We start from the raw sequence: 24,892 nt of genomic DNA on the forward strand, positions 1-24,892 counted from the left end.
ACCCTCCTTATCGCTAGAATGGTTTGTGGCCACCTTGTCTCTCCCGCTGAGCTCCCCAGGGATCCAAACCACAGGGCTGGGTTTTCGCATCTCTCTTGGAGCCCAAAGGCTGGATGGAACTGGGCCCAGGTGAGAGTTGCTGGCGGCAGGAGCTGGACCGACCTCTCATTAACATACAGCTGAGGACGCGCCCCCTTTCCTCCCTCTCCCACTCCATAGCCCCTCCCCCACCTTGGGGACCACGCGCCCCAGAGGCTGGCACGCGCCAGCCGAGGGCAGGCAGGGGGTAGGGGGCACGCGCAGAACATCCGCCCTCCCCCACCTAGTCTGGATTAGTAATCAAAAGGTTAACTCGCCTGAGGTCCATGTCACAAATGGAGATGGGGGGAAGCTGGAAGCCTCTTCCTCTCCTACCCCAGTTTCTAAGGTTCCACTCCAAACCTCTGGAGAGGAGGTGGGGGTTGGGGTCGGACCTAGCTAAGTCACTGGTTTCGCTTTCCTGAAGTTTGTACTTCCTACCTGTGTAAGGGATGCAGGTGACCCAGGGCTGGGCTGGGACGCACCGCCCATGGGGACTCCCCAGTCTCCCGGCCCCCGTGGTCATCCGGGAACTCCCCTTCCCTCCCCTCTCTCTCTCTCTTCGTCCTTCCCCCTCCCCAACCTATTTTATTTCTCTCTCCTCTTCCCCAGCAAAAGATAAAATTGGAAACCTCCAGCCCCGAGCCCCACCGCTCCCTGACTGCCAGGCCACCTGGGCTTGGGGTGGGGGCGCAGGAGGGCGGGGGCTACGGCGGCAGGGGCGGGGGCTCGCTCCTGGAGGCGCTGGGCTCCGCTTCGAAGAGAGGCCGAGAGGGGAGGGGAGAGTGACCAACTGAGTCTGAGTGACAGGCCAGCGAGGATAAGCGCCAAGTATATATAAGAAGGGCTCTGGGGCGCGCAGGTTCCAGTCCCAGCGCTGCGCACAGACTAGGAAGCAGCTGAAGTGGCGCTGCCTGTCCTCCTCCAACAAGACTCCGAGGAGTTAATACGGGGCGCCCGCCCTCCCTAGGATTACACCCCCGCAGGAAGAAAGCTTTCTTGTCCGCCCGCACCTGGATTACCTGACACCCCCCCCCCTTATACCCCCGCCATCGCTGCAGTTTAGGTTGTGAGGAGCCAGGAGAACCAGCAAGGGCGCACCCTTGAGCAGTCGAGTCTCGCCAGATATCAGATCCCCGGTTGTCCGAAGGCAAGCAGGCAGGCAGGAGAGCGGAGCCCTGCGGGATGGCGGCCGCCTCCGGGAAGCTCTCCCACTGGGCATTGCTGCTGCTGGCGGCGTTTTGGCAGCAGGTAAAGTCCCCCATGGGCCGGCCCCTCTCCGCCCGTCCTGGCCCCTGAGCTCACGGACTCGCTGTTGACTGACCGTGCCTCTCTTTTCTCCTCCTCTCCTCTCGTTTCCTCTCCCTTCCCTTCCCTTCCCTTCCCTTCCCATCCCTTTCCTTCCCTTCCCGTCCTTCCCTTCCCTTCCCTTCCCGTCCCGTCCCTCTGTAGCAGCGGGCAGCCGGCTCGGGCGTCTTTCAGCTTCAGCTTCGTGAATTTGCCAACGAACGAGGAGTGCTGGCCAGCGGCCGGCCCTGCGAGCCCCACTGTCGGACCTTCTTCCGCATTTGCCTCAAGCACTTCCAGGCAGTTTTGTCGCCTGGGCCCTGTACCTTTGGCAGGGTCTCCACGCCGGTCCTGGGCACCAACTCCTTCGCCATCGGAGAGGAGAGCCGCGGGGGCGGCCGAAACCCGCTACAGCTGCCGTTTAACTTTACCTGGCCGGTGAGCGCCCGCCCCCGGAGGCGTTTTGGAAAGAAAGCCTTGGGGGAGGCGTACCCTCTTTCTATTCCTAGATTTTAAAATCCCCAAACTCGCTGAAGGAGCGGGGAGGAGGAAAGAAATGCGTTAGCTTGTGAAGCTTAGAGAAGAGCCCGCCTCTCTCTGCCCGCTCCCTTACTCCAGCAAACCCGTTATGTTGACCTGGGGCGCTGTAATTGTATCCCGCAATTAAGTTAATTAAACTGGCTGCCGCCCGGCAGCCTCCCCCTCCTATCCTCCTTCTTTGCCTCTCTCTCCTCGTCCCCCCTCCCCTTTCTGGTAGGCAGCCCCGCTCCTCCCCTTCTCCAGGGCTCACTCATAGCTCTCTCTCTCTCCTTTCCCCACCATCTCCCCAGGGCACCTTCTCGCTCATCATTGAGGCCTGGCACGCGCCGGGGGACAACCTGCCACCAGGTGAGAAGCAGGTTTTGAGGCCACTGTGGGGCGATATCTCGCAGCACACTGCCGGGGCCTGAAGGGTTAACTGGGGCATGGGGGGGAAAACTAGTGGAATTTTTTTTTTTAGTTGGGGAGGGGGAAGCATCTACGAGAAGGTCGTAGGTGGTGTGATCTAGGCCTGGACCGCTTTGATTGGGCTCAGAAGCTGCGCCCCTCTCTGGCCACTCTGATTCCTCCCGCTCCCTAATCTCTAGCACAATTGAGTTTCCTGCGGGTTATTTTTGGCGTGGGAACGTGGGGAGCATGGCGGTGAGAAAGGCCAGTGGTTGCCAGCGGCACTGACGGGCCCCTTCCTGTATTTTACACCTTTTGCGAATTCCGCTCTTTTGGAACGGGAATAATGGTTTTGGGATGTTGTTCTGACACAGAGGAAAAGGATATTTCAGCAGCACAACAATTCTCACTTTGAAAAGGGGATTTAAAAAAATCCACCACCCTACTTTCTCCCCGCCTCTCCTATACAGAGCCAAGGGATAGGGCACCCATGGGAGACTGCTGTGCCTTACCCAGGAAGCATGGAAAACGATTTGCTTCTTTGCTTTGAGCAGGTCATTCTCCTATTATACCATCCTCCAACCTCCTTCCCCATGAAGACAGCATCGTTTAATTTTTACTTGTGTTATTGGGGATCCCTAGTAGCAGTAGCCTTGTCCATCTGTTGGAATAAGTAACAATCTATGCTCATTCATAGCTTCGCCTTGACCTGCCTACAAGAGGACTGTTGTCTACCATCCCAGTCAGGGGCAAATGAGGGAAAGGGGTTCTTGGGGCCTATGACTACAATGGAAATTTCCTAGAATGTTCCAGTCTTACTAATCATTATTCTTTTGCCTTTCAGAGCCCCTTCCTACAGATACACTTATCAGCAAGATGGCTATCCAAAGACCGTTGGCTGTGGGTGAGAACTGGTCCTTGGACGAGCAGAGTGGGCCCCTCACGAGACTCCGATACTCCTATCGAGTCATCTGCAGTGACAACTACTATGGGGATAGCTGCTCTCGGCTCTGCAGAAGCAGAGATGACCACTTTGGACACTATGTATGCCAGGCTGATGGCAGCCTCTCCTGTCTGCCGGGATGGACTGGAGAATATTGTGGCCAGCGTAAGTATGGAAGTCCACTTCCTGCTACAGATCTCAGTGTCCTCCTGAAGACAAAAGAGATATTATGGGCTCTGGCTCCCAATTTTTCTTCACAGGCCTCTTGGGAAAGCCCCTTGGGCCTGGCCCTATAGCCTACAGTAAATGTAACAGGCACTTATCTTAATCTCATATGCCTTTGGGTTGACTCTGGCTGAAACTCCCTAGCTTTGACAACCCTTAGGACCCTAGACAAGTAATCTATTTAGCTTAAGTAACAGTATTCTGCCATTCCCCCAACCAGTTCTATTTCTCTGAGCCTCAGCTTACTTTCCTGACCCCTTGTAATACTTGCCTTTTGAGGATCTTCCTGCATTAGCTGCTGGGGTCCTCAAGGTCAGGCATGAGAGAGCTTCGATTCTGATGCCTACTTGTTGCCAAGACACATATTCATGTAGCCCTATCTTCTTTCCTCAGCCATCTGTCTGTCAGGCTGCACTGAGCAGAATGGTTATTGCAACAAACCCGGGGAATGCCTGTAAGTAATTTCAAAAGAAGTTGTTGGGGGCAGTGGGTGGAATCCATAGTTACTGTTCCACCACAGCTTCAGTGTGCCTCACGAGTCTTCATTCCCACTCCACAGTTGCCGACCAGGCTGGCAGGGCCGCCTATGTGATAAGTGTATCCCCCATAATGGATGTCGACATGGTACCTGTAATGTTCCTTGGCAATGTACCTGTGATGAAGGCTGGGGTGGCCTCTTCTGTGATCAAGGTGGGTTCAAGAGAAGAGAAGGGGGTCTCTCAGAAGGAAGGAGTGGCAGATTGGGGACAGGGAAGAGAAGCATGTGGCAAGTGTGTTCGCCCTGGATTGTTTCCATTCTGTGAGGTTTCCAGATAGGCGAACCTCTTTGGCTACCTCTCCAGCACAGCAAAAGATGCTTGAGTTTTCCCCATCATAATGAATATGTGTAGTGGACCTATGTGTTTGCAATTGGGTCTATCAGGCTTCTCTTTAAGGTCTTCATGGGTCTTGGTGGCTAGAGAGAGTGTGAAGCCCAAGTGGTTGTTGCTTTTTGGGGAGATGGGGCTTGTAAATACCAAGGCAAGGCTGAGTAGGGAGGGCAGTTGGGGGATCATGGTTCCTGGGGTAGTTATCTATTAACCCCCTAATGTGTTTATTCACCTTGCCTGTGCTGTTTGTGTAATTCTCCCCTTAACAGCTGTCTAGTAGGTGTGTTCCCAAGACCCAGAAGCTGGCTAACTGTAGGTGCCAGTGTACAAACACACTCTATTCACAAAAATGTACAATCTTATGTCCGCAGTCTGCGTTCTCATTATACACTGAACTTTATTTTCCCCTGAACCTATGTCTTTAATGGTCATTCAGGGGACCAATAAAGGAGGCCTCTTCCCTCCTTCAGACCTTTAAGGTACTTTAGTACACAAGATGCCTACGTTTATAGACACCAAGTGTATGTTCCCAGCAGGGAGAGGAAGTCCCCTTTCCTCAGTCCAATTTATTTCCTCCTCAGTCAACCAGCCCTTAGACAAGTGCCTTCATAAGTTTAGGCAAACTAAGAATTGCTAATAAAATGTTATAAATGATATCTAAAATGGAAGCTAAAGTGCTTATTCCAAAGTATGTCTACCAAAAAAGGAACCTTGCGTTTTGATGATGGTGATGATAATAGCTAGCATTTATATAGTACTTGCAAGTTTGCAAAATATTTTGCATATATTATGTCATTTAATGAATATATTTGAATATCTCCCTTCTGCCCTCATTCTCTGTCCTTGTTTGGCTGGATCTGCTATTTGCCTATCCCTCTCACACATAGAAATCCAACAAAACCTGAACTTCAGTAGGCCTTGAAACATTAGCACATCTCCATCCTTAAAAAAAAGGATGGGGGTCCAGAAATCTATATAAGCTGTGGAGACATCACATTTGTGGAGTCAAAGCCAAAATTCAGAGTCCTTCCTGTGGAGTTCGGTGACTCTGCACTGAAAGGTCTATTTACGTTTGTTTCCCGTCTCTGCTTCCTAATCCATTCAACCAATCCAATGCTATTACTTCTGCAGACCTGAACTATTGTACTCACCATGCCCCATGCCAGAACGGGGGGACATGTTCCAATAGTGGTCAGCGCGGCTACACGTGCACCTGCCGGCCAGGCTTCACAGGTGTAGACTGTGAAGATGAGATCAGTGAATGCGACAGCAACCCATGTCGCAATGGAGGAAGCTGCAAGGTGAGTGTCCCTCTTTGTTTCCCGGTTCTTACCCTCAGAGCCCGACATGACCCTTTGGGCCCAGGGAGGGAAGAGAAGAGAGAGTAGAAAAATTATTTTGTAGAACAGTGTGTCTACCCAGGAGGCAAGCAGGTCCCTGCTTCAGTACTGGGATTAGGGGTGCTGCTAGGAAAGCTTGCTTCTTAGGGTCTAGTCTGGCCCTTCCTGGCTCCCCTACCCCTCCTACTCCTCCAAGGCTAGTGTCTGACTGTGGCCACCCGGGCCTCCTCTTCCCCAGGATCAGGAAGATGGCTATCACTGCCTGTGCCCACCTAGCTACTACGGCCCTCATTGTGAGCACAGCATCCTGAGCTGCGCCGACTCACCCTGCTTCAATGGGGGCTCCTGTCGGGAGCAAGAGCATGGGGCCAGCTATGCCTGCGAGTGCCCCCCCAGCTTCACCGGTTCCAACTGCGAGAAGAAGGTGGACAGGTGCACCAGCAACCCTTGTGCCAACGGTGTGTCCCGTTTTCTCCCTTCCTGCCCACCTCGGGCCCTTCTGAGTTGCCCACCTTCTGAGGCCGCCTTCTGTTGCTTGTCCAGGCAGCATTTGGGTGGGAAGGCAGTGATCAGTGGAAGACTTTTTTCATCACCAAGCAACAGAATGGGGTGGAAGTAGGGAAGGAGTGTGGGCTCGGAGAGCCCAACTCAGCCAGTTTGAGGGGGTGTCTCGGTGAAGGTGATGGGTTCCATCTACTCTGGTAGTCAGTACCTAGTCAAGATGGTGGTGGGAGAAAGGGAGTTGGGTTGGACACCATTAAGAACTCTGATCTAAGAGGAAAGAATGTGAGCTAAATTCAGGCCAATATGATACTTGTTGAATTAATCAAAATGACAGGGTGAAAGGCTGTGAAGGCCAGCCCTTAGGAATTCCCTTCCACTATAGGGACAGACCCTCTGACTCCATCCCTGGGAAGAAGGGTTCTTCCTGCCTTCAGACCTCAAGCAGGGGCTGACCCAAATCTCCCTTTCATTTCCCTCCAGGGGCCCAGTGTCTAGAATGGGGTCCTACTCGTGCCTGCCGTTGCCGCCCGGGATTCACTGGCCCCCACTGTGAGATCAACGTCAACGATTGTGCACGAAATCCCTGTGCCCATGGTGGCACTTGCCATGACTTGGTGAATGCCTATGTCTGCGCATGTCCCCCTGGCTTCTCAGGCCGGAACTGTGAGCTTCGGACAGTGGGCAATGCCTGTGTCTCGGGGCCGTGCCTAAACGGAGGCACTTGCTACGCCGACCTCTCCTCAGACAGTTTTGTCTGTAATTGCCCCTATGACTTAATGGGCAGTCGCTGCGAATACTTGCTCCCTCCAGCGAAGGTGGAGCAGCCAACTTCAGGTTTCCCCTGGGTGGCCGTCTCACTGGGTGTGGGACTGGCGGCCATGCTGGTGCTCCTGGGGATGGTGGCAGTGGCCGTGAGGCAGCTTCGGCTTCGAAGGCCAGAGGCCGGTGGCAGGGAGGCCATGAACAACTTGTCAGACTTTCAGAAAGACAACCTCATTCCTGCCACCCAGCTAAAGAACACCAACCAGAAGAAGGAGCTAGAAGTGGACTGTGATGTGGAGAAATCCAACTGCAGCAAGCAGCAGAAACACACAGACTACAATCTGGCCCCAGGACCTCTGGGGCGGGGGGTCGCGCTGGGCAAGTACCCCTCTAATGACAAGGGCTTAGGGGAGAAGGCACCGCTACGGCTACATAGGTGAGGGTTTGGACTGGTCGTGGGGGACGGGGGACCTAAAAGGGGCTTTGGCTTCCCACGTGGGGCTGTCACCAGTCCCAGTCTGGTCCCAGTGCTTCTCGTTCCAGTTTTTGCATCTGCTAGGGAATGCTTCTGCAGGAGAGAAAGGAAGCCAGCTTAGGGTGAACTCCAGGGCACCACTGGGTCCTTCAGGAATAGGGTTCCTGGGAGGAAAAGGGTTGTCAAGATCCTGATTTTTACCTCTTCTTACCTCTACTGAGTGGCAGCATGTAGTGGAGACAGAGCTGGCATCAAAGTCAGGAGGACTTTGGGACAAGTCACACAGAGCCACAGGCTGTGTGACCTTGGGGCAAGTCATTTAACGTCAGTGCTCTAGGTCATTCTCTAGGACTATATATTGCAGAGAAAGTGCTGACCTGCATTTGTAGAGGGAATTCCCTCACTCAGAAGTCCCCTGGGCCAGTGAAATCACAGATTCAGTTTCTCTCTTTTCCCTTCTCCAACTTATCCTTGCCACTCAAAGTTCTGGTGGGAATTTTAGCCTTTTCAAAGACCCAGGGGGATCCTTCAGTCAGGTTGAGAGGGGACAGTGAATCCAAGTACCTAGGGGCGGTCTTCAAATCCTGAATTTCTCTTTTGGCCACACTGGGATTTCCTTGATCTTCAGCAGAGATACTGAATAGGTTGTAGACATTGGTCAGTTCTCTTGTGCTGTCTTGACTCTTGCTTCTCCTGCCTTGTGAGTCGGTACATCTTCTTTCCCCCCTCCTTCCCCATTTCAATTTTTCGCACTGCCTCTTGTTCCCTTCAGTGAAAAGCCAGAGTGTCGGATATCGGCAATATGTTCCCCTCGGGATTCCATGTACCAGTCAGTGTGTTTGATATCAGAGGAGAGAAATGAGTGTGTCATTGCCACAGAGGTGAGCTGGGGCAGGGGGGCCTGGAATATTTTGTGTGTGTGTGTGTGTGTGTGTGTGTGTGTGTGTGTGTGTGTATGAGAGGAGAGTGTATTTCCTTCCTTATCCCTTTGGACTCTAAAGAAAACCCAGTTTAGGGGAAACTAGGTGGTGCAGTGGATAGAGCACCGGCCCTGAAGTCAGGAGGACCTGAATTCAAATCTGACCTCAGACCAAACTAGCTGTGTGACCCTGGGCAAGTCACTTAACCCCAACTGCCTAAAAATTTAAAAAAAAAGAAAGAAAGAAGGAAAGAAAAGAAAACCCAGTTTACCCTATCCTGATGGTTATGGTTGGCTACTACTTGCCTCTGGCCTCCTGAATGGGGGTAGATGTCAGGACTTAGCCTGGACAGGCAGCATTCAGCCAGTGGGTTGTTCAGTCCCTGCTGGCCCCATCCTTACTTGGGGTATGAAACAAGAGCTCTGGTGAGGCAGGGATGGGCCCCTTCCTCCTATATGAGTGCTGGGTTGGGCCAGCCGTGGCATTAGGCCAACTCCCAGGCTCTGCTTCCCAGCTGCTAGTGGGTGAGGGAGATTCTTCTTCCCTCCTCTTTCCATTCCTGCTTCCCCAACCCCACCCCTTTACCCCATCACCATATTACACTGCCTTTATGGCCCTGGCCCTAGGGGACTATTCTAAAGTATGCTGTGCATAGCATTATGAACTATGGTATGTGGTAGAGGCAGAGGGGTCCAGAAAAGGATGGTGGATTTCCCTTTCTTTCTCCATTCAATATAATAACTGAGCTTGGTTTTTTACCTGCCATTAACCTGCCAGTCAGGTAGAAGGTGTGAGTGGTGTAGTGAATAGGGTACTGGATTTGGTATGAGCATAAACCTGGATTCAAATCCTACTCAGTAGCTATGTAACCCTGAGCAAGTTAATATACCTTTCTATACCTCAGTTCCCTCATCCGTAAAAGGAGGGGATTGGACTAAATGGCTTCTGTGGCCCCATCTAACCCTAAATGGATCATCCTCTGACCTGGACTAACCTTTTTCTTCTTTTTCATCCCCTACTTTATTTCCCATAGGTATAAGGCAGGAGCCTGGCCAGGATGCCCCGGCTTTGGCCCCAGCAGCTGGACCTCCCTACTGCATTGTTTACAATTGCGACCTGGATGGGGACGTTTTTATTATGCAACGTGCTGCTCTCAGGAGGAGGAGGAGGGGACTGGGTGAACTGGACAGACTGTGAATTGACCAAGAGATGCAATATCCTTCTCTACCTTCTGGATGCCTTTATTTGGAATCCTTCAAGTGGGGCTGCCACTGGCTGAAAGGGAGATGGAGAGGAGAGCAGAAGAGACTTCAATCACCTCTGCCTGCTCAGCTAATAGCCGCCTTTGTTGGGGGCTTGGGCCAGGACTCAATCCTCCTTGGTGGTGACCTTTGGTGCTCCATGTTACAGGGGGCCGAAGTCCAAGCATCTCTGGCCCCAACCAGCATCATCGGTGTTTTTTCCCGAAGTGCCTCCAGCACAGGACCTGAAGACTGTGGCAACAGCTGGACATAACTTCAAGGGGAGAGAGGGAAAGAGAAGGGGCAGGTTTTCTGGGGGTAGTGATAGAACCTCAATACTAGAGGAGTGAGGGGGTGCCCCATTCGAACTGGGGTATAGGCCTGAAGGGAGAGGAGAGCTCTCTGCCCTGTGCCTCCAAACTACTGCATGTGGGCCTTTTCATTTCATTTTGGTTTTTTCTCCTTAATACTCCCCTCCAACCTCCTGCCTTGGTTTATTGAGGCTTTAGTTCCTGCTTCCCCATGCCCATTATGGGATCACTAGTGGTTAGGGATGAAGAGAAAGAAAGGGCATACTTTCCACCTCCCCTTCCTATGCGTCAGTCAATCAGTTTCCAGCTTGCCTCATTGGTCCACATGGCACCAAGACACCAGCCTGAACAGATGAGATGAAGGGGCAGGGCTGGGCTGCTGGGAAAACAGGCTCTCGGTACCCTTGCCTTTGTGGGTTGACTGTGGCTATAATCTCATTCATCAGTTGAGCAAAGTGTGTTAGGCCAAGTTTAGTTACCCGGAATTGAGGTAGTCCAGGGGTGCTGGGCCGAGTGGGGTGGGGAGGGAGTTTTGGCCAATAATATTGCAAAACCTGAGGAAGTTGGGGACAGTGATGTTGCCTGAATCCTCTTCCTTCCCTCTCCCTTATTTCTACTCCCCCCCCAAAAAAAATCAACCCACAACCATCTACACTGACAGGGGCCTGATACTGCTCTCACTGTTCACTACTGCCCCTTGGATCACTTTCAAAGCTGACTTTCAAAAATCAATAATATGGGTTGTTGTTTTTTTGTAGTTTTTATTTTTGGTTCTAGTATTTCAATAATTTAAGAATGAGAAGCACTGACCTTTCTACATTTTATAACATTATTTTGTATATAATGTGTATTTATAATCCTGAACAGAAATGTACAGAGGTTTATTACTTCTTGGGTCCTATCTTTGTGATGAGTTGGAATGTTTCCTAACCCCTATTACCCTTTTTCCCCTTTAAACAGTGCCAAACCCTGCCTGCCAAGTGGTTGTTGTCTAGCTATGGTTTCTATCTCCTGGAGTTGGCCAGGCTCTTGAGGGATACGCTGTGTGTGGATGTGTGTGTCCTAAGTCCAGGCCTTTGCAGAAGCTGGCTCAGTCTAAATCTGTCCTTTCTATGCTTTGATGCTGGCTCTAGGTGGGCCTCTTCCCTCTACTGTTCCCATAGGAAAATCTCCTGGCCTGCTTTTTCTGTGTCTGAAAGAAGCAAGCTGTAGTCAGGCAATTCACAATTACTTCATGGAGGAGAAGATTCCAACTGCTTCTCTTTTCCTTCAACTTAGTTTGGTAGACAACTGGGTGGTACAGTACATAGAGCATTGGACTTGGAGTCAGGAAAAGACCTATGTGGAATCCTGCTTCTGACACTAGCTTTGTGACCCTGGGCAAGCCAGTTAACCTCTCTGTGCCTCAGTTTCTTCATCTGTAAAAATGAGGATAATAATAGCACCTCTGAGGGTTGTTGCAAGGATCAAATGAACAAAAAGAATTTGTAAAATTCTTTACAAACCTTAAAGCACTATATAAATGATAGCTATTGTTGCTACTGGTGGAGCTTGGGAGTTTTGAGCCGTACTAGTATCTGGTAACTTTGAGGAAAGTGCTGCAGCTGGTACTCTTTATGGTAGGAACCCAAAGTCTACCACCAGCCTAACCCCTATAAACATTAGCTTGCAGCAATTAGCATGAGGTATGGTATTTGGGGGTGGGATACCGAGAAAGAGCAAGCCCTACTGGCATGTGGTTTCTTCAGCTGAAGAAATGGAGAGGGAGAGAGTTTCCAATCTCTACTCAGTTCTATTTTGCCATTACTCGGGATGGTTTCCCTAGGACTATAGTTCTTACCAGCCCTGCGCAGTCACTGGAGTGAATGATTTTTTTTTTAAAAGGGCCTCAAAAAACCATTGACAAAAAGCTGAGCAGATGCTCTGAGCTCAGAGTCTGTCCCCAGCAAAGCGAAATAAACCCACCAGATGCCTCGCTCCTAATTAAATACCAGGATCAAACACAGGACCTGCTCACACTCCCACATGGCACTTAACATGCACACATTAACCTAGGTACTGATTGTATGAAGTATATGGACAGGTTAATACTAATATATGCACACACAAACATACACACCCACTGGAAGATACAGTCAGAGATATACACCCTCTGTCCTGCTGTACACACAGAGTATCAAACAGGAAAGCAGCCAAAGTGCTGTTCCCACAGCCTGCGCGGCAGTGATGGGAAGAACAACACGACCTCACTCTTCCTGCCCAAAATGAAACAGGAAAGCAGCTCCCGGGCCATGGGGGGTGGGGGAAGCTGTAGCCAGGACATGGGGGAGAGATGACGAGGCTCCCATGTGGGGGGAGGACAGGTAGGACACCCGCAACCCTGCACGTCCGCATAATAAAAACTGAAATGCTTCATTGAGACAGGCTACCTAAATTAGAGACCAGTAGGGTTGCCTACATCTGGGATATTGCTCCCAGAAGACATGTATACAACTACACATGTGGTCCAAGGGAGACTCCCAAAGCTTTGTCTGGCTGTACAGACTTAGATTGTGTGTGTGTTTGTCTGTACTTCTGTTTGTGTCTGCTCAGAACTTGGATAATGCCAAAAGAAGGATAATGTCTCCCTTCTCATGGAAGGGAGAGAAATTGTCGGGTTCCTCTTTTGGAGCTTCAAACCCATGGTTTATAAAGTCCCCTTTTTTCACACAGCTGACAGCTAGTTGTGCCAAAGGGCAGGGGAATTGTCTTCATATAATCTCTGCCGGATTTGAATTTCCTCCTACTTATATGGACTGGCTCCTGTAGAAGAATCCCAGGTAGAATTCCTTATGGGTCCAAGTCCTTCCCCTCATCCATAAGGACATGCAAACCTGGGCTAGGTGGAGAGGTAACCTAAGAAATGTCCGAAGTGTAAAAGTGTCAAGGCCAAGTCTGAGCTGTAAACAGACTGTGAATTGCTTTTAAGAATCCCTTGCGAATCATCTTCTCAAACCTAAACCGTTATTTCCCAGAATAATTGTGTGCTTTGGAATTTCTTAAAACTTGGAGCCCTGAACCTTTTTCATGATATCCAACCTTGCTTTTCAGTAGGGAATCTTCCAGATCAAGCGATACCTGCAAGGGCTAGAATTCTCTGGGATCTCTCCTGCTGGAATCACAGTGAGGCTCAGCCTAAGGGCCGTGAAGGAGAAAGGTGGACCTGCACACTGGTCCTGCTTCTCCCCACCTCACCCCCCCCACCCCGTCACTGGAGGCAATGGGAGCTACTGAAAACTGAAAAACTGTGTCCACCTGCTCCCTACCCGCCCCTTCCTTCTACCTGTGTGCAAAAATCGACGTTTCACTTTACAAAAATTACTTGGACCTGTAATTCCATGGGTATGAAGGAAACTCTATCAATGTAGATTGCCTAAAGCACTAAAAGGGTTAGTGACTTGCACAGGATCACAAAGACACTATAGGCCAGAGGGGAGGATTTGAATGCAGATCTTTCGCCTTCCAAAGGCAGCTCTCTATCCGCTAAACCACTGCTATCTCCCCCGTAAAACCCTCTTTACAAGGATGGAACCTGTAGAAGACCACGCCCTGCTCTATCAAGGCCCGAATAGTTCCCTGACCTCCTCTTTGTGACCCTGCAATCTTCTCCTCAGGGAAGCCTGGCTCTGAGGTTTCCTCCCAGCAGCTGATCCCCAGGGAAAGCTTACCCACACCTTCCCTCCCCCCACGTGGTCTCATGCGTTCTGTGTTGGGAATGGAAGTGATTCACTCAGGGAACTATGACTATATTTCTATCCCGGGGATAGGTTTGAGGCTGGGAGGGCCCGGAACTGCTTTCCCGGGGCGGTCTCCTCCCTCCCCCCGCCCCCGAGAAGATCGAGCCCCAGCGTGGTGTGGCTAGAAAGAGCCTGTAGTCTGCGCGCGCCCGGACGGTGGCCCGAGACTGAAACCCTGTGGGGCCGGAAGAGCTCAGGAGCGCCCTGCAGAGTCCAGGGTCAGCCCTACACCTGCCGGGGCAGCAGCTGCGCTCAGGCCCAGCCCAGCAAAGCTCAGTCCCTGGAGCTGCGGGGAGAGTGGACAGTCTGTGCCTCGAAGTGCCCAGGGCGGGCACTGGGGCTGGCACCGGGGAGGCGGGCCCGGGGGGGCTCCTGGCCCACCCCCTCCTCCTAAGAGCCCTTGCTCCATCCATCCTTTCTTCCTCCCTCCCCCCACGTCGCCCCCACCCGTGTTCATTGTTACAGTCCAGTTTCCTGTTTGCTGCCTCTCGACCCCGGCTCATTTCCCGGGGCGGGAAGCGGTCGAAGGACGCGAGTTTCTCTGGAACCTAAATCGCCAGCTTCTCCCCCGCCTCCTGGAGCCTGTCTGGGGCGGGGGGGGGGGGGTGACTGGCCCAAGCCCCGTCCAGCCTTACACCCGCCTCCCACCTCCGACTCCACCCCTCCAAATCCTGGCCAGGGTTCTGAGGGACTCCTTTATGGGGCTGAGAAGGGTATGAGAGAAGCGGAGCCCTTATCTCCAGAGGGAGATCGGGACTGGGGATGAAATTGGGGGTGGGGATAGACGGGACGGACTCTGCAGAGTCTGGCGCCAGAGGGCGCTGCTGCCTGCGCTGGACTCCGTCTGGTCTGGTGCCGGGGTAGCTATGGCCCGGGACGGACTGAGTGATGTCCCAGGGCCCTGTCTTCGCGGCTCCCTCCCATCTGTTCCTGCGGCATGGGGGCTCAGCCCCACTGGACCCCTCATCGCCCGAGTCCTAGGACACAGGGTGCAGGTGAAAAGCCCTCCCGGGGAACAACTTCTATCCAGTCTCGAAGAGGGAGATTGTATGTGTCCGACCAAGAGCAAACATATTCGTTGGCTCGTGCGGCTTGGGAATTCTGATACCTGGTTTGATTTTCCAGTTTGCGTCACCAATGCTGTATAGGCGATTTCGGCATATTTCCGTAGCTTCAGGGCTCTACGCAAGAGAAATGGCAGGAGAAGGCACTGGATGCGGTGTTCGCCGATGTAGTTCAGTTCCATTTTTCTAACCCACGGTGAGCTTCTGCTCAGCTCGTTTGGAACAGTGACAAGCAAGCTCAGCATAGCAGTGAGACACCCAAGCAATGACAAGAGTAGAACTGGGATGTAATGGACTGTTCATCCTCCCACTCACGGGCAGAAGGTCCTGCGGAAAAGGGAGGTGTGAGAATTCTACGTTTGTTCATTTAACGGCTCCTGGCCTTATCCCTCAGTCAGCTGCATCCAATGCCTTTTGGCAAGCTGTAATCCAGGCCTGGAATCTACGTATCTTGAAATCTTCCTATGCCCAAGTCTGCAGCCACCTCCTCCATGAAGGCTTCTTTGATACTCCCGAGCTAAAAGTGATAACTTGTTATAACTCATACTTATTACAGCATTTTGTCTCTACCCCTCCTTTTCGAGTAGCTCATTTTACCTTACATTATTTGGGTACATCTTAAGCTCCTAGAAGGCAGGGATATCTCTCCCTGGAGCCAAGATCAGTCCCTTGCACACGGGTAGGTATTTAAATGTTGGCCGTATTATCAAATTGATGAAGAGACAAGCCAACTGGGAAACAGACTGGGAGCAGAGTTGGACAAGGAAAGTCTATCCTGGACAGTTGCCCCTCACCTTGTCTTCCTCTTCTGCTGCTACTGGCTCCCAGGAATCTTGATCTGTACTTTAACTCCATCTTTCTTTGCTCCAAGGCTTACCAGCTACAGCAGGCCAAGGACCAGAAAGCTCAGGTTCTCCCTCTCCCACGTGAAGGGCAATATTGCCAGCCTATTCTGCCAACACAACCACCTGCAGTGATTGACTCTTAAGAGCTTTTTGTTGTTATTAAGTCAGGTCTGACTCTTCGAAACTTGGAAAGTGGCTTGCATTTTCTTCTACAGCGGATTAAGGCAAACAGAGGTTAAGTGACTTGCCTTGGGTCACACAGCCAGTGAATGTCTGAAGCCTGATTTGAACTCAGGTCTTCCTGACTGCAGGCCCAGTGTTCTATCCACTGAGCCACTTATTTGCCTTTGAAACCTGCCTAAGAGCCTGCCAAATAAAGGAGGAAATATTCACTCTGCCTCTCCTCTTTCCCATCCCTGAGGAATGGTTTCTGAAATGCCAGACACACTGTCTATGGGACCTTGTCTTTCGTGTACAAGAAAAAAATGGCAACTGCTTCCTTTCCAAGAGCACCATGTTTGGATCTCTCCTTTGCCCCATCACTCCATGCTTTATAATATTTCTGTGTGCAAGCTATGTTTCCCCTCCCCTACGACAGAATCAATCGGGAACATAGCTCTAGAGCCAGCAGGGAGCTCAGAGGTCATCTGTTTCAATCCCCTTATTTTGCAGAGGAGGGATCTAAGACCCACAGGTAAAATTATTTGTATCATCACAAACTGTAAGGCAAAATTTTAAAGCAGGTCCTCCAATGCCAAATCCAATGTTCAACTACAGCTGCCTTCTTTGTTTACCACTTAAAAGCAGGAGTACTATTTGTTATCCAAGTTATTGCACACAGCAGGCAATTAATTGGTGTTGAATTTCTTCCCAACCAGAGAATCAACAGCTATCCTCTCCATCTTCACTGCCTCACTCTCACATCCTCTATCACACTGGGTGTGGTGGATAAATGCACTTAGGGCCAGAGTCCCATGGGATCATATAAGGACCGGAAAGATAACTGGGGGCTTCCAAACTCTCTTTTGATGGCCCTAGCAATATGTATTTCATCTCTTCTGCCATATACTTCTGTGTAGGCCAGTAATAGTCAATTCAATTATCTCCAAGAGGTTTAACCCACCATAGATTATCTCTGCAAATCTTGCTTTCAACACCCTTAGATATCATTCCCCTCTCTGATTAATTAACTCCTTTGGTGAAAACTCCATTTGACAATATCTCCTCTGTGACTTTAAGTAACTCCCTCGATAATAACTTTTTTGAGACAACATCACCTCTTTGATTTAAGGAACTCCTTTGTTGATGACTTCTTTGAAAATTATTTAAATAACACATTTGTAACAACTGTGTTTACAAAGATCAGCATGGAATTTTAGTCTGAGGCCCATCAGGAGTGGAGATGTAAAAATAACTGGGATTTCCTCCTTTTAAACCAGCACATTTACATTAATTGTTTTCTTGCCAGATGAGGAAGGTATAAGGCAGACAGCAAGCAAACTTAGGTCAATCCTGCATTAGTGTGAGGATGTGCTCATCTTCTGGATAGAACTCCTGTCCTGGACAGGAGTGGAACAGGGGGACAGATTGGGCAATTGGAAAGGTTGCCAACTTCTCATAGGTCAGCAGTTTCATAGAATGACTGCCTCATTTATTTGAATTCTTGCCAATCCCTAGGACATCAAATACTACCCATATTCAAAGGACAAGCACAAAATGCCAGAGAGAGAAGATTTCTCAATTTTCCATCATTTCACACTATCTACACAATTGTTTCTCTCCTAAGTGGAAAGATTTCTGGACCTGAAGACAGGAGTGACCTGGGTTTGAACTCCATATCTGACAGTTACCCAGTTATGTGACCCTTATATTTGCTAAATCTCAGTTTCTTCATCTGTAAAATGGGTTAATGCCTCTTGCGTCTACCTCGTGAAAGACAATGTGCCATAGTTGCAAGAATTCTGACCCCAAACCAAAAAGACTTGGGTTCAAATCTCACTTCTGATACAAACTTGTTGTGTGACCCTGGGCAAGTCATTTAACTTCTCAGTGCTTTAGTGTTGTTTAGTCTCTAAGACAATAAATTTCAGAGAAGATGTAGACCTTCATTTATAGTGCGAGGGTTCCTCATAGGGTGTTCCCTATACTAAGAAAATCAAAAGTCCATTTCTTATCCCTGTCTATTACATAGGATTATGATGGGAAACCAAATATGTATACACACACACACATATATATACATACATACATACATATATGTTTCTATAATATATCTATACCTATATTTTATATATATATATATATCTTTATAATTTTGCAAATTTCATGGCGTTGTTTGAGAGTCAAGGTGGTATGATGAATAGAGAGCTGGCCTGAGAGTCAGGAAGACATGGTTCAAGTCTTGTCTGGCTTTATGACCCTAGATAAATCACTTAACCACCAAATTACATACTGGCTATAAAGGAACGTCCTGCTGATTCTACCTTTGCAACATCTCTCCCAAATGCCTGCTTTTCTCCCCTCACACTGATGCCACTCTGGAACAGGCTCTCATCACCTTAGGCCTGGTCTGCTGCAATCGCTTTCTGGATGGTCTCTGCCATGAGTCTCTCCCTACTTCGGTCCATCATCCGTTCAGTGGTCAAATTGATCTTCCTAAGGAACAGATCTGACCCCTCCCCTCTATTCAATCAATTCCAGTGGCTCTCTCTAATGATGAGATCAAATATGAAATCCTGTCGGGCATTTAAAGCTCTTTGTAACTTCGCCCACTCCTACCTTTCCAATCTTACCCCCACATATTTTGAGATCTAGTGACACTGGCGGCCTTGCTGTTCCTCAACTCTCTTCCTACTTCTCTACATGCCGCCATGTCTGGAATTCTCTCCCTCTTCATATTCACCTGCTGCATTCTCTGGCTTCCTATAAGTCTCATCTAAAGTCCTATCTTCTTCAAGAAGTCTTTTCCAACCTCCTTTAATGCTAGTGCCTTCCCATTGTTGATGATCTCCAATTCATTCTGTTTGTACATTGTTGTTTGCCTGTTGTCTCACCCATTAGACTGTGAGATTCCTTTTTTTTTTTTCCAGGCAATCGGGGTTAAGTGACTTGCCCAGGGTCACACAGATAGTAAGTGTCAAGTGTTTGGTCTGCGGTCACATTTGAACTCAGGTCCTCCTGACTTCAGGGCCAGTGCTCTATCCACTGCGCCACCTAGCTGATCCATTCTGTGAAATTCTTGAGAGACCTTTCTTTGAATATTTAGCACTTAGCATAGTGCTTAGCACATGGTTGTCCTTTGGTAAATGTTTGTTGTCTCACTGACTTTTCCACTCAGCTGAAGATATCCCAAACTCTTGTGTATTCACTACCATAAAGTTGATTGATTGGTGGAATGACAAATGAGAAAGAATAGAAAATGCAGGACACAGGAAAATTGATAGGAAATGGTTGAGTAGACAAGCTAATAATCCACAAATCATACCAAATTGTACTGGGTGGATATGGGGCTTGGGCACATCTAACATAAGTACCTATGCCCTCAGTGTGGGCTGTTCTGGGAGCTGTCTTATATCCCTTTCCCTCCAGGAGCTCAGCATCTAAATATTGTGTGCAATGATGTTGAAGGTGGGTTTTACATTTTTTTTTGTTTGTGGATTTTTTTTTTCAGGGGGCATCTCGCAAAGAGAGTGTCTGGCTAATGCCAAAAAAGGGAAAAGGTGGTGGGGAAGGTCAAACTCCGGGCCTTGACTAGGGTACTGGTTTTCATTTTGTCGTCAGAGGCCCTGTGACATACCAGTGTGCAGCTTGGGTAAGTAATTTCTCTCCCAATAAAATGAGTGGATTGTATTAGGTGATCTCTGAGGTTCATTCCAACACAAATCTAGAAAGCTCCTATAATGTTCTATGAGGAATGGGGATAGGAAAAGGTATAAAAAGGACCCCTGACCAGACTTTAGAGGAAATTTTGACAGGTACTAGGTTGAGTCAAGGTCACCCAGGGCATTAGGCTGAGCCAAGGATTCTTTCACTAGATCCCACCAGATCTTGTCTCTAGACCTTTTTTTTTTTCACGTCTGCCAAGTATTCTCAGAAGTCACCACTCTCCAGAGAGCAAGGAGCAAAGCAATAGTGTCTTCTCCTCACTCAGTAGGGAGCTTGGATTCAAAAATAATCCAGGACAAATAACCATTTTGGAGACAGCCAATACCTTACATTCTAAATGTATAGTGAATACCAAATAAGACATAAACTATGCAGATTTATGCTAATGATCAGGAACCCACTTCACCTGGCACTTTAGTGCAGCATTTTCAAGGGACAGAAGGTACTCCAAGCCCTATCTCCCCTCCCCTCCCAACCCTGTTTTCCTTTGTGAAACACTAGTCTCTCTGTACCTGTAGGTCTGATGACAGATTGTGTGTCCGCTGTTCTAGGACCAGTCTAGCCAACTTCAGAGGCTCATTACTAGATAGGATGCAGGGTGATGATGACCTTTTTGGCCACAGCAACTCTCCAACACCATCTATACCAAGGTGTAGTGAGATTGCAACCTACGTGGTACCCCATGGCTGGCAATCAGGGATCCTTGAAATCCCTTTGGGGAACTCCCCAGGAAACAGCCACCTTATCTTGTCTAAGCCTTGAGCTAAGTTCTCTAGGTCAGCCTGCCCAGAAACCTTCCCTCCTCACCCAGATTTGTCCATAATAGTCTGTGTGTTAGACATCAATCCTCATTGGAAGTCCAGTGGAACAGGACAACAGAGAGTCGGTCCATCCACCTACTATCCAGAGCTGCATATCCTTTCGGTACACTAGACCTGGCTCGGTTCCCTAACTCCTGCGCCCAGGGCTGGCTGTAGCTACGGAAACCTCTGGGCCTGGCATAACTAAACCAATTCTCCTCCTCTCAGGACAAGAGCTGCTAGCGTTTCCTCCTATCGTTCCTTCTGTCATGCGTTCATTTCCTAAATCTGTGGCCAGAAATTCTGGGGAAGCCCCCTTACTGAAACTGACCTCTTAGAGAGTAGTAACCAAATAATTCCTGCCTCAGCATCGTCCTCTGGGGTCTCAATTCCTGATCCTCTCCCCTATCCCTGGCCTGGAGGGAGGGTTCCAACTCTCCCTACCCACACCCTTCAAGTCCCAGTTCCAGACCATCGTCATTGATCTCTCTCTGACTCTATTATCTCCTTTAGCCATTCACCTGCTCCCCCCTTCACCACCCCTAGTTGGTAATCAGCTTCTTCCCAGGGTCTCAAACTTGTTGGGGGTACTAGCAAGGACAGACTGAAGCCTGGGAAAGGAGAGCGGGAAGGGGATTTCTTATCCGACAGAACCCGCAACCACTACCTGCCTTTCCACGTTCCAGAGGCCGAAAAAAACCCAGTCTACACTTGACCCTCACGTGGTTCCGCGTGCTCTAGCCCAGAGCCTCAGGGGTTGCACAAAGACACCCTCTCATCCCGGAAGGAACAAGGAGGAGCTCGGGGTTCCCCTAGCCTTGACTCAGCCCACAGCCTTTGCAAAGAGCCCTTTATGCACCCCCTGTGACTCAGTTTCCCCATTTGCTCATGAAGGACAACAGCATGAGGCACCTGAGTGGAATGCGGAGGGAGAATCCAATGGAGTTGCCGCAGTGCCGGAGCTAGAGCAAAGGTGCAACACCCAAAGGCCACTCCGTGGAGTAGCCTCGGACCGGTCACATCGCGGTTGGGCACGGTCATAGGAAATGCGGAAGGTGGGATTGACCTCCAGAACGGTGGGCGGAGGACCGCTGCTGCCCCCCGGGGATCCTCTGGCACCGGCTGCCCTTGTCTTTGGCCAGCCTGATGCCAGCCGCAATGGGCGAAGGAGACCCACAAGGGGTCGACCGACCGGCGCCAGGGGCCACGCTCAAGTCTAGCTGCCTGTCCACTACCAACCCCTGAGCCGCTGGGTGACCCTCGGGGACTGCAGGGGCGGGCAGTGTCCCGAGAGGCCTCTGCAGAGACGGCCAACAGCCGTCGTCGCCGCCGCCGCCGCCGCCTCCTCGCCAGCTGGACGCTGCCAGTGCTCCAGCCTGACCCCGACCCCGTGTAGGTCGCACGCTGTTTGAATGAAGCCCGCTGCCCTGTGTCCACTGGTGGATGCAGCTGCCCCGTGCCATTTGCCTGCGCCGGGCGCCGGCTGCCTGATGCAATCCTCTGGGCCCTTTGCTGCATGCCTGGGCACAGGGAAACCTCCCCCGCCCTTGCATCATTTCTGCCAAGTTTTGACAGAGGTTTAGTCCGGCCAATCAGTGAGCACCTATGAACCGTGACCGATTACCGATGCAGCCAATAAAAATGCGGCGCGGCAAAGAGGATCAGGGAAAGCCGATGATTATTGGTCCGTCATAGTTTTTCCCTGCCCAGAAGGGCCGGCCTCCTGGGTTACGTGGGCGGGGCCGGCAGAGCATAGGGTTTAAAGGGCCGCGGCTCAAGAGGGACTGCTCAGCTGTAGCAGATGTCGCCCCGAGTCTCCATCCCAATCGCGATCACAATCCCGACCCCGGGTCCTGTCCTGATCCCTGGTCCGCACTCCTAGGTCCCAGTCCCAGGCGTAGTCCGGACCCTATTCATACCCCGGGCATCATGAAGGAGGAACCGCCGACCCAGAGGACCCCACCCGCCTCGCCCACCCCGTCCTTGTCCTTGCAGCCCCCCAGGGAGGACAGCGACCCCCCAGCACTCTGGATTTTCGGCTATGGTTCCTTAGTATGGAGACCAGACTTCGCCTACAGCAACAGCCGTGTGGGCTTCGTCCGCGGGTACAGCCGTCGTTTCTGGCAAGGGGACACTTTCCATCGGGGCAGCGACAAGATGGTGAGCCGGGGAACAGTGCCAGGCTGGAGACACTGGCATGGCATGGGGTAGGGGTGGGGGTGGTCCCTGAACGCCCGGGGTACCTCACTGATGATTGATGGATGCGTTGAGTGAGACATTCTTCAGGTGCTGGTAACCTGAGTAAGACCCTCCTGGGGAGGTGCCAGTCTCCTGGGGTGGGGCTGATTGGTTCTCATCAGACGAACACATAGGAGGCAGCCCCATTATCCCATTCGGGGGTTTCAGCCCTGGATCTTGGTGTCCGTGAGACTGTCGAGGAGGGTAGAGTGGGGGTTAAATGTGTGGTAGTGGGTTCTCCTCAAGTAGGTAAATGCTTCCCTAGGCCGATGCTGATTTCTAACTCAATCAGTCTCTCCTCTCTTCCCCATCTCTTCTCTCTCTCTTTTTTTTCCCCAGCCTGGTCGGGTGGTGACCCTTCTTGAGGATCATGAGGTGAGTAGTGGTGGCAAGGGAGGTTGAAGCCAGGTAGAGCTGAAAACCCTTTGCTCAGGAGTGGGGGGGGGTGTCATAGGATAGATTAGATCTTCCTAATTTTGGGGATGATAGTGGTGATAGAGCCATAGAGCAAGGGGAGAGACTTAAAGAACCCATTCTTGATCTAGATTCTAGGGTACTTTTCTAGTGTCATGGACCCTTTTTGGTAGTCTGATGAAACCTATGGCTCCTTTCTCAGAATGAGGTTTTTAAATGCACAAAGTAAAATATATAGCATTATAAAAGAAACCAGTCATATTGAAATAGTTATCTATCTATCTATATTTTAAAAAACAAGTTCTTGAACCCCAGGTTGAGAACCCTGGCCTAAAGTATCTTGACATAGTCCTGCTTGGGGAATGATTGCCTTCTGAAATGGATGGAATTCCTATCCTGGGTTATTAATTGATGTCCTGTGGGGTGAGGAATGAGTGTCCCCTGCAATGGATATGAGCCCTATCTTGGGTTATTAATTGATGTCCTGTGGGGTTGTTTGATGCTTGGGTAGATTAGCTCCTGTCTCCCTGGAAACTGTAGTACTGATAGAAAAGACAAGACTGAAGGACCTTATGGAGCAGGGGGAAGGGATGTGATAGGCAGGGTAATTGTTGGGGGGTTGTCATACCTGACCCTAACTCACTGTCTTTTCTTACCTCCTCCACAGGGCTGCACATGGGGTGTGGCATATGAGGTGCGTGGGGAGCAGATCAGCGAAGCACTTAAGTATCTGGATGTTCGGGAAGCTGTGTTAGGGGGCTATGACACCAAGGTAGTGACCTTCTATCCCCAGGATGCCCCAGACCAACCTCTACGAGCCCTGGCCTATGTGGCCACTCCACAGAACCCTGGCTACCTGGGGCCAGCTCCAGAAGAAGACATCGCCACCCAGATCCTGGCCTGCAGCGGCCGTTCTGGTCACAACCTGGAATACCTGCTGCGCCTGGCGGACTTCATTCGGCTGTGTGGACCTCAGGCCCAGGATGAGCACTTGGAAGCTATTGTGGATGCTGTGGGTGCCCTCCTGCCCTGCTTCTGCCCCTCTGGCCAGACCTTGGCCATGGCCTGAGCTTGGGGGACCCAGAGCTCTTTTACCCACCATGATGGGGTATGGACTGACCCTGACTGTGGGGAATGACTCCCTTTTTCTTTCTCTCCCTCCACCTTCCCTCTATGGTGGACAGACTTTTGGGGAGGTTGTTACCTGAGCAGGACTTTGGTGGTCTCCCTTTTCAGGTCCCCTTATTGCTGTATGGAACTCCCTTACTTATCTCTTCTTAATGCACCTCATCCTAGTCAATCTCCCCTTTTCCCCCTCATTCCTCATCCTATTCACTGGTACATGACTTGAAAATATATTTATTGCACCATGATGGTGTGGTGGCTATGGGCAACAAACCCCAATCTAAGAAGTCCTGCTGAGCAGGGCCAGACTCTCCTTCTAGAGCAGAGGACCCTTGGAACTGCCCAGAAGCCCTTTTAGCCAAACCTCCCTCCTCTCCTCCCTCCTTGCTGCTGCTATCACCAGGCTACCCAGCCTGGGCCCCCTTCTTGGGGGGGAGGGGAACCCAGGGATTTTGGAGTTCCTTCTCATACTGCCCTATCCACCTTGTCCAAACTGAGCCTGAGACCCTGTCTGCCAAAGCTTTGCTCCAGTTGGACACTAAACACTGGTGAGGTGATAGGAGGTGAGCCAAGGAGAGAAAGATTCCTGGCTGCCCTTTTCTCACTGTGCCTGGGAGCTGTGACTGCCATGCAGGAGGACATGCTACCCAGTGTTCTTAGAGCCAAGACTGCTGTGAACCAGCCACTGGCATCCGTCTGTCAGCCCAGCCTGTCTGTGTCTGTACCTGTTCATTGGGCTGTTTCTTATAAGGGAGAGGGGCCCTACTTGTCTGTTTGTTGGTGTGTCTATCTCTAGAAAGCTCAGTGTTGCTGACTGGTGTCTCTTGTGTCTGCCCACTACATATAAACTACCCCATTATTCA

The 24,892-nt window shown here is 50.6% G+C and overlaps 3 protein-coding genes across 4 annotated transcripts; 2 read left to right on the top strand and 1 right to left on the bottom strand.

Annotated features, from left to right (window-relative positions):
- The first annotated feature begins 945 nt into the window (after positions 1 to 945).
- Positions 946 to 10,862, top strand: DLL4 (delta like canonical Notch ligand 4). 2 transcript variants are annotated; one of them, XM_021009367.2, is made up of 11 exons: positions 946 to 1,329; positions 1,534 to 1,803; positions 2,196 to 2,253; positions 3,137 to 3,400; positions 3,854 to 3,914; positions 4,020 to 4,150; positions 5,461 to 5,630; positions 5,908 to 6,127; positions 6,654 to 7,371; positions 8,183 to 8,291; positions 9,364 to 10,862. In XM_021009367.2, the coding sequence occupies exons 1-11, from the start codon at positions 1,264 to 1,266 to the stop codon at positions 9,367 to 9,369; spliced, it is 2,073 nt and encodes a 690-aa protein (XP_020865026.1). In that variant the 5' UTR covers positions 946 to 1,263; the 3' UTR covers positions 9,370 to 10,862. The 2 variants fall into 2 exon arrangements, with proteins under 2 accessions (XP_020865026.1, XP_020865025.1); XM_021009366.2 differs by having other exon boundaries at positions 947 to 1,329; positions 1,531 to 1,803.
- On the bottom strand, positions 10,402 to 21,788 carry LOC110223712 (uncharacterized). Its single transcript, XM_021009383.2, has 2 exons — positions 21,165 to 21,788; positions 10,402 to 15,049 (listed from the first exon to the last, which is right to left on the bottom strand). The coding sequence occupies exons 1-2, from the start codon at positions 21,768 to 21,770 to the stop codon at positions 14,909 to 14,911; spliced, it is 747 nt and encodes a 248-aa protein (XP_020865042.1). The 5' UTR covers positions 21,771 to 21,788; the 3' UTR covers positions 10,402 to 14,908.
- Positions 21,761 to 24,892, top strand: CHAC1 (ChaC glutathione specific gamma-glutamylcyclotransferase 1). Its single transcript, XM_021009385.2, has 3 exons — positions 21,761 to 22,412; positions 22,830 to 22,865; positions 23,572 to 24,892. Exons 1-3 carry the CDS (start codon positions 22,182 to 22,184, stop codon positions 23,971 to 23,973), a joined length of 669 nt encoding a protein of 222 aa, XP_020865044.1. The 5' UTR covers positions 21,761 to 22,181; the 3' UTR covers positions 23,974 to 24,892.

This window comes from Phascolarctos cinereus, unplaced genomic scaffold (assembly GCF_003287225.1).
Source record: "Phascolarctos cinereus isolate Bilbo 61053 unplaced genomic scaffold, phaCin_HiC Scaffold_3;HRSCAF=262, whole genome shotgun sequence".
Lineage (NCBI taxonomy): Eukaryota > Metazoa > Chordata > Mammalia > Diprotodontia > Phascolarctidae > Phascolarctos > Phascolarctos cinereus.